The sequence below is a fragment of the Cyanistes caeruleus genome, chromosome 12 (genome assembly GCF_971803275.1).
Source record: "Cyanistes caeruleus chromosome 12, bCyaCae1.hap1.1, whole genome shotgun sequence".
NCBI lineage: Eukaryota > Metazoa > Chordata > Aves > Passeriformes > Paridae > Cyanistes > Cyanistes caeruleus.
Genome location: NC_141712.1, coordinates 2,110,613 through 2,123,831, shown reverse-complemented (window position 1 = coordinate 2,123,831; position 13,219 = coordinate 2,110,613). Strand labels below are relative to the sequence as shown.

Here is a 13,219-nt window from a genome sequence, read left to right as displayed (position 1 = left end):
TTTCTCTTACCTTGATCCTTTTGAATTTGGAGGTGAATATGTCACTTTATTTTTTTTTTCCCAAAAGCCCAGCATTTCAGCTGGAGAGTGGTTAAATAATAAATAATAAATAACTTGAGTAGAGTTGAGCTGTTTAAGCTTTTTTAGGTTTCCCTGTTGTGGTTTGTTTTGGCTTTTATAAAAATCTTTCTTTCCTGCTTCTTCCTGGAACAGAGAGCAGAATTCCTGAGCTCTGGAGAGCTGGCAGAAATCTATGGAACTCCAAAGAAGATAGACTTTGGCATGATCCCAGTGCTACAGCCGAGCTCACAAACTCTTACCCTCTTCAACACAGGTCTCGTCCCTGTAGACTTCAGGATCAAGATTGTAAGTACCTGTGGGGCTGTTTTCCAGGGAATTGACTGGTCAGTAGCAGCCAGGACTTTTTATGACTGGTTTTGATATGCAAGATTTCCATCTGGCCCATCTGGTGTGAGAGGTGGCAGGATACTCCAATATTCCATCGGAGCGAGGCAAGAGGATCCTGGCTCTGGAGTGGTTTTAGCTGGGGCCCTCGGTGAAATCAGGTGCAGAGATGTTGGAGCAGAAACAAGTCTGGATTGTGGTGACAGGTCCTCCCTTCACTTTCTGGAAGGTCTTCAGATGTGCGTGTGACATTTTTGGAGCTCTGAGATCAGAGAAACCTGTGTTCCTTTGCTCCCCAGAGAGCCTGGATTTCCCTATGGTTTCCCTGTCCCAGCTGCATTTGCTTTGTGCCCAAGTGCTGTTTGTAGTGGAGAGCAGGGTGTGAGCTCTGTCCTCAGACTGCAATTGTCACAGCTCCTGTGGCTCAAGCCAGTTGGGCTGTGCACACGAAGATGTGTGGGGGTTGTGCACCCCCCCAGCCTGTGATCTTTGTGCTGTTGAAGAGCATCTTTGGGGAGCAGCTGCAGAGAAAGGCTGTTTTCATATGTGGAGGTTGCACAGGGCAGAAGGAGCTGGGGCTGCTCCCCTGGCAGGGAGAGCAGGGCTGGCACAGCCAGGAAGGGCTTGTAGGCTGGGGCTGGGGCTGGCTGGGTTGTCTGCTGGAGGGGGAGATCTGGGAGGGGCTTGAGGTTTGTTTTTCTTCATGCTGGATGTGTTGAACTTGTGGAGCTGCTTCAAACCTGATCCTATGGCCTTGTTTGTGTTTGTGGCTAAAGCATCAGGCCATGTGGGAGAGTCCAGCCACAGCCTCCTGGGCCAAGGAGGAGGGCTGTGAAGTTGAACTTGCTGCTTTTCCAGCTCTTTGGGGGATAAATGCCACCTTCAAGTGAGGGTTTTTTCCAGGACAGCTTTCTCTAACTCCACAATGAAATTCTGCTTTCAGCCTTTGCAGGGAGCAGTGCATCTTGGCTGGGTGGGCCTGGCATGGAAATGATGGGTTTCACGTGCTCCTAGCAGGGCTGGGCCTGCAGAGCTGTGTCTGTACAGCTGTGCTGGTGCCAGACCTTTCCTCCCTGCTCTGAGCAGCTTCCAGCTCTCTTGCCCAATCCATGGAGTCCATGAGAAAGCAGATGACAAGAGTTCTTGGGAAGAGTGGGCCATGTGCACAGAGCACACATCATCCAGTTTCCTTTCTGCTTCTTGCTTTTCTGCTCTGCTGTAACCATTTTGAGGTGGCTTTTCCAAAGCAGAGGGCACTGGGGCACCTCTCTACAGCTGATGGTCAGTGGGAAGTGAGGGCTTCAGTCCTTCAGGGGATCTTGAGAAGCACTGATGGCCCCTTGAGCAAGAATAGTTTGGTGTTGGGGTTGCAACTGGTATTGCAGTGATATTCTTCAGGATCTCAGCAGTGTCCTCCAGCTGTGTGGTTTCTGGAGTGGGATTTGAGCAGTCCTGGCTTCCTCTGGCCTTGAGCCTTTGTGAGAAGGCAGGAGAGAGAGAAAGCAGCTTTCCTTGGCACACACTCCAGAGCAAGAGTGGGGAAGGAACACTCTCCTGAGGATAAACATCCCTTGGGTTGGGCAGAGCTGGGGTCATTAGGTGAGTCTGTTAAAGGAGAGGAAAATACAGGTTGTATGAGCTCTGCTGTTGCCTGAGACTGCAGCTCAAATTTAGGGAAATGAAGCCTTTATGATTTTTATCCTCCCCTCTTCAGTCTGTCCTTTTCTTATATCCCACAAGAGATCACGGTGCATGGTTTCCATCCTAAATGCATCTTCTGCTTGTCTTACAGGCTGATAAACCCCAGTGCTTTGTTCTTGAAACCCAAGAAGGAGTGATCCCCGCTAGGGGTGAGGTTCCTGTGACTGTCACAGCCATCCTGGATGACACTGGGCATTTTGCTGACTCCATCCAGCTCTTCATCGAGAACAGCTTTTGCTTCAGCTTCTTACTGAGGGCTATGGGCACTGGCACCACAATTGTCACAGACAAACCACTGGCCCCAGAGCTCAACTTGGGATACCAATTCAGGTAGGAGATCTCCCCACTCCCACCTCTCCTCCTGGCTCAACAAGGAGCAGTTTTGCTGTAGTCCTTCAGGCAAGATCTTCTTCAGTGTTCCAATCCCTGAGTCCTTCCCTGAAGGCAGAGATTCCTTCAGAAACGTGTGGTGGCCAGTTGAGAGTTGTTAGATACCCTCAAAAGCCACTGGAAGGGAAACCAGTTGCTAAATGGCCACTGAATTGTCTTTAGTTGTAATACATTTATGTCCTCACTTGATCAAGCAGTGGTGTCACAGCTGCCCCAGAACAAAAGGTTCCCAAAAGGGCGCCCGGGTGAGGCGGTCCCTCCGTGGGGCTGAGGGACCAAGGGCAGATGGCCTCACAGCCTTCCCTTCTGAAATGGCACTTCCCAGGCAAGCAGGGCCTGGGAACAGAGAGACAGGAGGGCACCAACCCCCCCAGGAAGGCAGGAGCCCCCAGAGCAGTTCCAGGGCCAGATGGAAACTGCTGCTTTGTGTGGGGCCCGCAGTGCCACTGCCGCTTCCTCCTGCTGTTCCTGGGCCCTGCTGCTGCCCTGCTGTGCCCAGGGCCTCGATGGCTTTTTTGCTGCCAGCAGAGTTTGCAAAGTTCACTTCAAAACAGTTTCTAACTGCAAAATGAAGTTCTACAAATGGCTCTCAGTGCAAAACCAAAGCTGCTACCAAGGAGAGGGGCCCTGCTGCCCTGGTTTCCTCTCCTGGAGCAGGCAGACGATTTTTACCAGCTTGCTGGGATCGTGCAGAAGCTGCCTCTGAGCTGGCTTTTAGAAATGCCTGCAATCATACCCCACACACAAGGTCCTCAAGGGCAGCATCTCAAAGATTCACGGACAGTGTGGGGCACAGAGCAATGCAAAATACAGTAACAGTACGAATCAGCCCAGAACAAACATTTTGGAGGAAAACACCAGGTCCTGTTAGTCTCACCTTGAAAATGCTACATTAGCATTAAAAGCAGATTTCTCTTTGCAATAATGACACCAGAAGGGCAGCTTGTCAGACAGTTTCTGGCCCACATTAAGAGCTGGAAATGAAGACAGTCCCCAAGTTATGAACACCTCAGATGGCTCATCAGGAGCAATCTGATGAGCAGGGAAACAGCTGCTCCCACACCATTTTCCATCCTGGCTTCTCTTGTAGCCACCTTCCCAGTACTCACCAGTTCCAAGTAACAAACAGGGGCCACCATTTCCATCGGCTCTTCTGGAGCGTGGAATGCTACAGGCCAGCCAAGAGGAAGGGCCAGAGCGTCTCAGCCCTCAGCAGCCCCGAGGCCGAAGATGATTTCGAGAGCCGCAGTCGTACGAGCGCCGTGTTCGGGCTGGAGCCAGGCTCATGGCACCTGCAGCCAGGCCAGTCTGTGGCCATGGTGCTGCGAGGCTTCTCCCACATGCCACAGGTGAGGTCCCCACCAAGGGCTGAGCCTGGGGAGCCCTCACATCCCCTCCCCTGGCCTTGTTCCACAGTGCCTTGACATTTGCCTGGGGAAATGAGCAAGGCCCTTCAAGAAACTGCTTTAAGGCCGCACGTTTCTGTGGCAGCACCAGTTGCTTTCCTTGCTGGCCACCATCAGAGCAGCCAAGGCTTTATTGGGATTCCACAGCTACCAAAACCCAGTGCTGATCCCAAAGCAGGGCTGGAAGGAAATAATGCTCTTTTGGGGCAAACGGTGTTGCACGCTGAGTCAGCGAAGAAGGGCAGACAAATAAGTTACACTTAGACTAGGAGCACAAAAAGAAAGGGAATTCAACAAGTGCCAAGTGGTTTATCTGGGGTAAGCACAGATAAAACAAAAGCCATGTGAAGGGAGGGGAGTTCTCACAAGTGCCTTTTGTGGGCATTGGGGTGCAGTGTTACAGACAACTGAGTGCAGAATAAATCAGCTGCATCACGGCAAGAAAAGGAGGCAGTGCCCACTGTAACTGTGTGGCAGGAATAGGGGCTGTGCTGGGTGCTGAGCCAGTGCAGGGCATTTGCTGGTGCCCTGCCACCCTCCACTGGTGACAAGTGACTCTTGCATTCAGGACGTGAGGGATTACATGAGGTGTGAAGCTGTCGTTGGCACAAGCTTGGTGACAAAGAAGATCATAGAAACCATCATTAGCTGCAAGTTCATAGATCCCTCTATAGAAGTATCAGCCAGAAAACTCTCTTTCCGGGTGGAGAAGGTAAGTCTCTGGATTGCATCCTGGCATTTAGCAGCATGGCTGAGGGGGGTGTGTCCTTGTGTTAAAGCCCCTCTTTGCTCTGCCTGAGGCACTTGGTCAAGTGAGTGAAGATGCTTTTAGAGATGAGACTGGTATTTAACTGCCCCAAAGCAAAACTGCAGTTACAGCTGCACTGCTGTGGGGATCATGGCCACTTGCAGAGAAATGCCAGTTTCTCTGCACACTGTAAAGGGAGGATTTTAAGGATCCTTCAAGGCACGTTGATGTCTGTACACTGAAGCTGTAGGCAAGCTGGGGGGAAGAATGGAAATTTCTGTGAATTCCTCAGGCTAACGAGGAAAAACCCATCATCTCCTGTGTCTCTTTGCCTTCTCTGCTGTTGGCATGGATGCTTTAGGGTATAGCTATAAGGTATAGCTCTGTGCATTTCCCTAGGCTTCATCTGCTTCAAAAGACCCCCAGACATCCTGCAGTGATGATAACACTGAGGCAGAGCAGGTGCCCTTTAGTCTCTGGATCCCAGCTCCAGCATCATCTTTCCCTCTCCTGCAAGTTGTCTGAAAAAGAGAATATGTTTCATGATTTGGTTTCTGTAGTGTCAGGCCTCTCCTTTGGCTCCCAGGCTTCCACTGAAGTACAGAATCCCTGGAACAGGCAGTTCAGATGTAATTAGAAGCCTTTCAGCTCTCCCTGATTCTGCCTGGGTTCTGCTCAATGCCACACACACCAACTGATTGATTGCATACTATGGCACAGCACCTGTTTGATATCAGTACATCCAGAAGCAGTTTCCCAAACTCTCTGGTTTCTATAAACCATGCAGGAAGCCCAGCACAATGCACAGACAGGAAGGAAGAGCCTAGGCTGATCACAGCTTAGAGACCACACACACCTTGTCCCTGTAGCAGGGGCTGCAGGACACTTGTTGCAGACTAACTGCTTTTTTGAGGCTGCTAGAGCCAATAAGGTTGTAAGAAATGACAGCATGTGAGTGAAGATCATCCAGTGCTGTTCTGCCCAATAGAGAGACAAAACTGGACACAAATGGTCTGGATTCACTTTCTGCTTTAGGTCTTGTTCAAGCAGCCACCTCCTCTCCTATTCCCTCATCTGTACATGGGAGTGGTGCCCTGTCCCCAGAGGATGCTGTGGTTTCTAAACATGACAAGCATCTGCTATAAAGAAACATCTCCTGGGAAAGTAGAAACAAATAGAAAGGATCAATAGAATGTGTGCACTTCTGGGGCTGAAAAATGTGAGATGCAACAGAAGCAGGAGGAGGTCTCTGGCTACTTGAGGCTGTTTTTCCTTGTTTCCATAGAAACCCAGTGATGTCCTAACTCTGCAGTACCAGCCTTTGGCTTTAACAAACACCTGCTCCCTGCCGCTCGACCTCGTGCTGGACGTGGAGCAGCCGTTCCTGGTGTGTGATGAGGACCAGCAGCCCCTCCCAGATGGCCAGGTGAGCAGCCCTGGACTCCTCCAGTGGGGCTGGAAGAGGAGGGATGTGCTGGTGCCTTTCTCTTGGGAGGTCCTTGAGTCAACAAGTTTATTGTGTAGCATCAGCAGTGGGCTGGCCTGAGCTGCATCAGCAGAGCTGCTGAAGGAATCAAAAGATTACCTGAATTGAGAAGTTCCATCCTGGCTTTAAGGCACAAGGAGGAGGGAGCAGGCAATTTGGTCTGGGCAAGCCAATGCAGTAAAGGTGTCTCCTGGAAAGCATCCCAGCTCTCCAGCAGCCATCCCCTTGTATTGCTGCTGAGCACAGAAACGTGAGCCTGAGGGAATCCTGGACTGGACTGTGGTGCCTGCAGTCACACCCTTGCTATAAAGAAGTGAATGATGAACTGAGAAGCCCATGCTGGGGCCACACTTGGAGCATTTACTGTTTCATGCTGTCAGACCTTGGCATGTCATTAATTACTGTCCATCTCCTTGCAGCCTGTGAGAGTGGGTGTAGAGGAGACCTGCCATGTCTACATCGCATTTGACCCAGCTTACAAACTGGAGCTTCACAGCTGGAAAGAACAGAAGATTCTGAAGATAGACATGGTTAGGGACCATCCTTATGTGGAGTATATCGAGCTTTGGGGAGAAGTCCACTTCCCAAATCTCCGAATCCAGCCCAGCAGCCTGGAGTTTGGCTGCATCGTGGCTGGCACGGAAGCAGTGCGCTCTCTGAGGATGAGCAACTGCAGCCCCCTTCCTGTGGAGTACCACTGGGCATTGCAGGCATACAGCCAGGTGCACAAGTTCAGGTATGTGCACCTTTGCCCTCTCCTCTTCTTCCTGCTGTCCTGTTTGTGCTTTGCAAAGAACAGAGCTGTTTGTCTAGGATCTGACAGACTGCTCTGACTTCTCCTTGTGCAAATAACACTGACCAGCTGTGCTCAGGCTGCATGCTCAGGGAATAGGTTTTCCACCAATTTGGTGCTGTGTAGCCCCCACAGTGGTTTCCCTTGGGATGGAAAGCTGGGGCCAAAGCTGCTTTCTCAGAGCTCTGTGGCCTGAGGCGATGTCCACCTTGATGAAGGGCTCCTAATCCCAGCTCCCACAGTGCTGCTGGAGGCCCTTTTGGGGGTGCCCTTTTGGCCCCTCTGCTTTGGGATGGGTCCTCTGTGCAGGAGCTGCTCTCTGCTCCTTGCCTTCCTCCCTTGCCTTGTGCTGGAGGATGCCCAGAAAGTCCCAACAGCAGAGAAAGAGCTACTCAGCACCTGGGCTGATGCAGAACATCTCGTTACCTTTCCTTCTTTTCTGAAACAACTCCTTTAGTGCCAGGGTGATTTCTTTCCCAAGGCTCAACTCTTGGTGGACACCTTGGATTCTTCACTCCCTTTTTTGGTGACACTTGTTACTCATTCTGACTTTTCCCCACTGCAACACGTCCCTTATGGGTTCTGTAGTGCTGGACAGCAGGACTTGTTCATCACACCATCTCCTGTCCCTGCCTCCCAGAGAGTTTCTATTTTAGAGTGAAAAATGCCATTGTCTGGGCACCATGGTCCTGGGAAGTTGCCTCAAACCATTGATTCAAACTAAAGGCAGTGGAATAGATGATATGGGATCTCTTGGGGGTTATGATGAGAGATCCTCTCATCCAGAAATGAAACCCAGCCTTAGATAAGAAGCCACAAAGCTAAAGACAGTTATTCTTTGGGGAGCAGGTCATTATTGGCACTGAATGCCTGTCTGGGAATGGAGCATTCAGGCCGTGTTTGACTGTAGGGGTGCTCTTGCAGCTCAGCAGGGTGACAGGCAGGCACAGCCCAACTGTGTCCTCACGTGGCATTAGAAACACAAGCAGAGTTACCCTGAGCACCTGCTTCAATCTAAAGTGGGGAATGTGACCTGAGCCAGCTGGGAGTGTTGGGAAATGCCAACCACCCCTGCCTGCACTGTCAGGGAAACATTCCTGATAAATACCTGGGAGAGCTGCAGAGTTTCTGGCATTGGGCATTGGCAGGGCTGTGCTGGCTCATCACTGCCTGGGTGTGCCCTTGGTGTCTCAAATCTCACTTTTTGCTCTCCTCCTTCCCTGTCTTTTCCTGTCCCCCTGTGCTTTTTGCATCCTCACAAGGTGTTAATCCCTGTCCTCTGTAGTTCCTCAATGCAAGCAGTTGCAGCTGCCTGCACCACTGCTACCTCAGTGTCATCCCTGGGCTGGTTTAGAACAGACCTGCTCCAGCCTGGATTGGGAAGGGCTGGATCAAACCATTCCTGAGTTCAGTGCACCAGCACCCAGCCAGGGGCTGCATCCTGACCAGGAGCTCCTCATGCAGGTGTCCCTCCCTCCCACTGCAGGTCCCTGCTCACAGTTATGTTCTTTTCCAGGTATGAACTTTGCCCACCTAAATTCAGACCCTCACCACCAAAGCTGAAGAGTACCTGTTTGAATTGCTCAGCATCTCAATGGAGCCACTGCAGTATTAAAAATGTGGAGGAGCCAGACACAGACCTGCAAGAACCACAGGATCTTGGCCAATCTTCAAAAGCAGAGGTAGATTTTCTTGTACACCCAGTGCTGTGTTGTCTCCCCAGCTTGCCACCACCAAGTCATGCTCATGCTGACCTCCCTTTTTGCTGCCCTGCTGGTTTGTGCCTTGAGAGTGGGCTGGGCAGCGGGGCCTGTGGATGGACATGGGCTGTGTGGGAGGGAGGAGCAGGAGAGTTTTCCTTGGAGAAGCCTGCTCAGATCCTACAGATCTAAGCTCAACACAGATCTGTGTTGAGTGTGGGATTTTTTGGCCTTGTTCTCTTCACAATGTAAGATGAGGCTTTCATCTGCATCATGATGCTAAGACCTCCAGCTTCCTTCCCAGAGCAAGCTGTGATGAGTCCTGATCTCCATGTACCCTCTTCCCAACCCTGCCAGACCACCTGTTTCCAGGTGTCTGCTTTCACCTGAGAACTGGTATTGCAGTGGTGGCCCTGAAGATGTCTTCTAAAATGAGACTTTGCCAAGTGTCTCTCTCTTCCTCTCAGCATAGAAAATGGCTTGTGTTTCAGCTGCCAACATATATTCATGGAAGGCATTACATCCCAGTGGGGCTGGCAGGATTCAGTCACTCCGTGGATGTACCATGGATTCCCCTCAAAGTGGAGAAGGTAAGAGGGAATCTGTCTCACTTCCACGTTTTCAGTGTGGCAAGCAGGGCTGTAGCTGCCAGCCCCACTGGTGGCCCTCAGCATTGCCCACAGAGGGGCCTGGCATCCCTCCAGACCCATCACAAAGTGCTGCTGAAGCAACTGGTTATTGGAGAGGCCACGCAGGACATGCTGTAGGGAGGCCCAAGGACGCTGTGCAGCACCTGTGGAGGGCATTGCTCCCCCTGGACATCATCAGGTGGTCCGTAGGAAAGTTTTGCAGGAGCTTTTGCTGTAGCACCTTGAAAAAGCAGCAGATAAATCAGAGAGAGAGAGAGAGGGGAAAAGCCTCAGGAGTCAGATGAGCTGGGCTGGGGTCCTTCCCTGAGCTCCAAGAGCTCTCACTCTGCGTGTCCCGCTTTTCTAAAAGCAGTCATAAATGCTTTTTAAAGGCAAGTTGTGTGTCAGAGAGAATTTCTACTGCCAGGAGACATCCCAGTTCACTTCAATGTAGTGTATTACTGCACTGATCCGTGAGTATGGGAGAAGATTTTCCTCATGGTGCCTCCACTGGTCAGTGGCATGGATACAGGATGAGATCAGGATGATTCTGGCTGTGTTGTCTGAGGAATAGATCCCTCTGGCTACAGCTGCACTTTGCTCCAAGGTGCTCTTGTGCATCCATTTCCATGCTCAGCACCTCAGTCTCTCCTGTTCTCCGTGCAGGTTTTCAGGATCCTGCCGCTGTCGGGTGTGCTGCAGCCGGGAGAGAGACAGGAGGTCTTCTTCACCTTCACTGGCCACCTCAACACCATGGCCCAAGTCACAGCACTGTGCCACGTGGAGGGAGGCCCCACCTACGAGGTGAAGCTGACCGGGGAGGCCTCACGTGTCAGCTTCTCCCTGAGCGCCCGGGAGATCAACTGCGGCTCCCAGGTACCCCACGGGTCCCCGGGCACAGCTCCTCGCCTCGCTGCCTTCCTGCCCACCTCGCTCCAGGGCTCCCTTCCCAGCCCCTTTGTTGTCTCTGGGGCTTGGAAGTACAACCTTTGTGGGACACATCTGGCATCCAAGCTGTAAAATGGCCGTCTCCAACCCTCTCCAAAATGCTGGGAATACCTCTTGTTCAGGGGACTTAACACTGCCTCCTGAGGCACCGCAGGGGGATGCTCTGGACGTCCCTCTGCTGATCCACTCCAAAAGCCTGACCTCCAAGGAGATGCTCTTGTCGAACGCTCTTCTTAATCCATGCAATAATCAGGGGAAGATCTTGGGCTTCCAGTCACTATAGCTGGAGACACTGTCCCAGAATGATCCCCACTTCACTCTGTTTCAGTTGAAAGCCCACAGCTATTTCCAGCTGCTGGCCCTGTCGGTGTTGCTCTGTGTGACTCCCTTGTTGCCTGTATGCTGCTTGCCAATACTTGCATGCAGGTGCCTTTTCTTTTGGAGTGCCTCCGTGCTGTCTCTGTTTCTCCTGGCTGCTGGTGACCCCTCAGAGGGCCTGTGTCCCCACAATGAAATGTGTTCATTTATTACTGGCCCTCCCATGGTTGTTGCCACACCTCTGGGTGCTGCCAGAGCTCCCTGGTCCTGTGCAGGTGCCCTGTGCCTGGGGGTTCCCCGGGTTCCCAAGTGCCCCCATCTCCTCTCTGGTCCCTGCTGCCATCATGTGTCTGCTTTCAAGGCCAGGAGAGAGGAAGGAGATTCCCAGCAGCAGGCCTGGCTCTGTAACTTCCCGCTCTCTGCCTTCTCTGCAGATGTTTAACGAAGTTCATCACAGCACGGTCATCCTGGCAAACACCAGCAAGATTAAATTCAACTGGGTGCTAGAACCCAGCACTGCAGACCAAGACCTGCCTGGTGTGTTTCTGGTCAAGCCCACCACTGTAAGTAGCACGAGTGACTGACCCCAGCCCTGTCAGGTGGCCCAGGAGAGTGTTAAAGGGACAAAAGAGGGGGAGGGGGAAAAGGGGGAAAAAGGTCCGAGGGGAAAACCCCAAACTCAGCCACGAGATAGAGAGGGCTGTAAGCAATTTCTTCTGGGGGCAGAGAAAGTCAAACCAGTGCTATTGAAAGTCAATAAAGCAAAAGGAACAGTGGTGGGTGCTTGGCTCGTGTGCTTAGCCATAGCCAGAGGCACACCAGTCAACACAACCACATCCATTATAGACCCTGGGTACTGCAACAGCCTAATACAAATTCACAAATGGTTACACATATTCAAATATTTTAACATAGTTCTTCCTCCATCCTACCTTTTTGGAGCATGTACAGTTGCCCTAGTCCTGGTCATTTGGTACTTTTTGACACATTCAGCAGGTTCCCATTAACTTCATTGGTTAATTGTTAATATTACAGCAACTCTTCCCCAACACTGGTATCACCACAAAACATTTGCCTTAAAAAAATTCTAAACTTTAGCAAAAATTCTTTGACAAAAGCCAACATTATAAAACACACAGTATTTACTCTAACAACTGTGCAAGGCAACACTATAATGTATTTATCACAAAGGTGATGTGGTCTGATGGTTTCTTCTAGATAGAGAACCTGTCTTGTCAGCCTGTCTGTCCCCTGAGCCATCCCCCATCAAACACTCTGATGTATTCCCTTCCTCCTCTGCCATTCCTGCAGGGCTCCATTGCATGTGGCAGGAAGCAAGTGCTGAGATTCTCTTACATGCCAGGAGTACCAGGAGCCTTTAGCAGGACATACCAGCTTAAAGTGGGTGACCTGGAGCCGGAAAAGATCTGCCTGAAAGGAGAAGCGTCCTTTCCTATGATCAGTGTCAACCTGCCCTGGAACATCAAAGGTGGGCACTGCCTGTGTGCCCCCAGGAAGGGCCCCTCTGGTTTTGTTCCCTACCAAATGCCCACAGGGCAGCTCATGCCCACCTGCACCAAGCCTGGAGGGCTGCAGGACTCCCAGAGCCACTCAAGCCATCTGACTGCTTTGTGAGTCTTGAGCAGAGGATCCCATGTGGCCTTTGTCCCAGGAACCATCCTGCAGAGCTTGCCAGCACATCTGGCAGGGTCCTGAAGGATGATGGCTGGCCTGAAAGGCTTGGGAAAGCTGTAAGAGAGGCTGGCAGGGCTTCTGGCAGGGTTGGATTTGCGTGACATTGCAGGGGATGAGATGTTCCTCTGTGGGGAGGAAGATGGATGGGAGCGAACGTGAGCATTCCGAGAGGAGCAGCAGCATCCACTTTCTATAGATGGCTTGAGGGATTTCTTTCTGGAAGAAAGCAGTGTTTGGGAGCTAGGGACTTCCCAATTTAAGTGGGATTGGCACTTTGCTCACACTTCTCTTGGTGGATGTTTTCTTCCTTCAGGAAATGAGAAACGTGGAAAGCCACTACGGCTTGCAGAACACAGGCAGCAATACTGTGAGACCCTGAAAATTCAGATCCCAGCAGCTCAGCCCTTAAAAAGTCCAGATGTGAAGACTGGGAAGCTGCAGCCCTGCATGCCTGGAGGCTCTGACATTGTAGTAAGAACAGCTGCAGCCCCGTTTGGCACATGCCACTGTGTCCATGTCGCCTGAGCCCCTTGCAGCCCACAGCAGTTTCCCGGTGCCCTGATGGCACCTGGGACCTCCCTGCCCACTTAGAACCATGTGTCACCTCAGCATTGCCCCTAGGGCTGCCACTCTGGCCATGGTCTCTCTGGGGGTTGGCTTGCACCAGCTTGTCAGACACCGAGCAGCCAGACAGGAGAACCCCACACCCCTCTCAACAAGAGCAGGGTGGGATCCTTTCTCAGGTGCAAACCTCGGGAAAGACCTTTGCTAACCAGACACTGTCTGTCTTCTGTTTCCTCAGGCAAACACTCGGCTGCAGATAAAGATGATCGAGAAGGCTGCTCTGGAGCTGCAGAAGAAGCTCACGTGCCATCCCCCAAAGACCGAGTTCCCTGACAAAAAGCTGTGCCAGAGCCTTGTCAAGTGAGTAGGGACTCCCATCCCCATCTCCAGGTGCCCCGTGGGGAACAGCCAGCAATGTCCCCTTCTCCTGAGAGCT

General features: G+C 51.7%; 1 protein-coding gene across 1 annotated transcript in view; it reads left to right on the top strand.

Annotated features, from left to right (window-relative positions):
• Positions 1-13,219, top strand: part of LOC111944238 (axonemal central pair apparatus protein HYDIN-like) — a 56,889-nt gene that overhangs the window by 22,027 nt on the left and 21,643 nt on the right. The window contains exons 18-30 of the mRNA XM_086847702.1: positions 214-366; positions 2,198-2,436; positions 3,587-3,845; positions 4,471-4,614; positions 5,936-6,076; positions 6,556-6,872; positions 8,446-8,611; positions 9,121-9,219; positions 9,925-10,134; positions 10,959-11,087; positions 11,836-12,013; positions 12,533-12,690; positions 13,022-13,143. Of these exons, the coding sequence (XP_086703828.1) occupies positions 214-366; positions 2,198-2,436; positions 3,587-3,845; positions 4,471-4,614; positions 5,936-6,076; positions 6,556-6,872; positions 8,446-8,611; positions 9,121-9,219; positions 9,925-10,134; positions 10,959-11,087; positions 11,836-12,013; positions 12,533-12,690; positions 13,022-13,143 (2,315 nt within the window). The remainder of the gene's footprint in view (positions 1-213; positions 367-2,197; positions 2,437-3,586; positions 3,846-4,470; positions 4,615-5,935; positions 6,077-6,555; positions 6,873-8,445; positions 8,612-9,120; positions 9,220-9,924; positions 10,135-10,958; positions 11,088-11,835; positions 12,014-12,532; positions 12,691-13,021; positions 13,144-13,219) is intronic.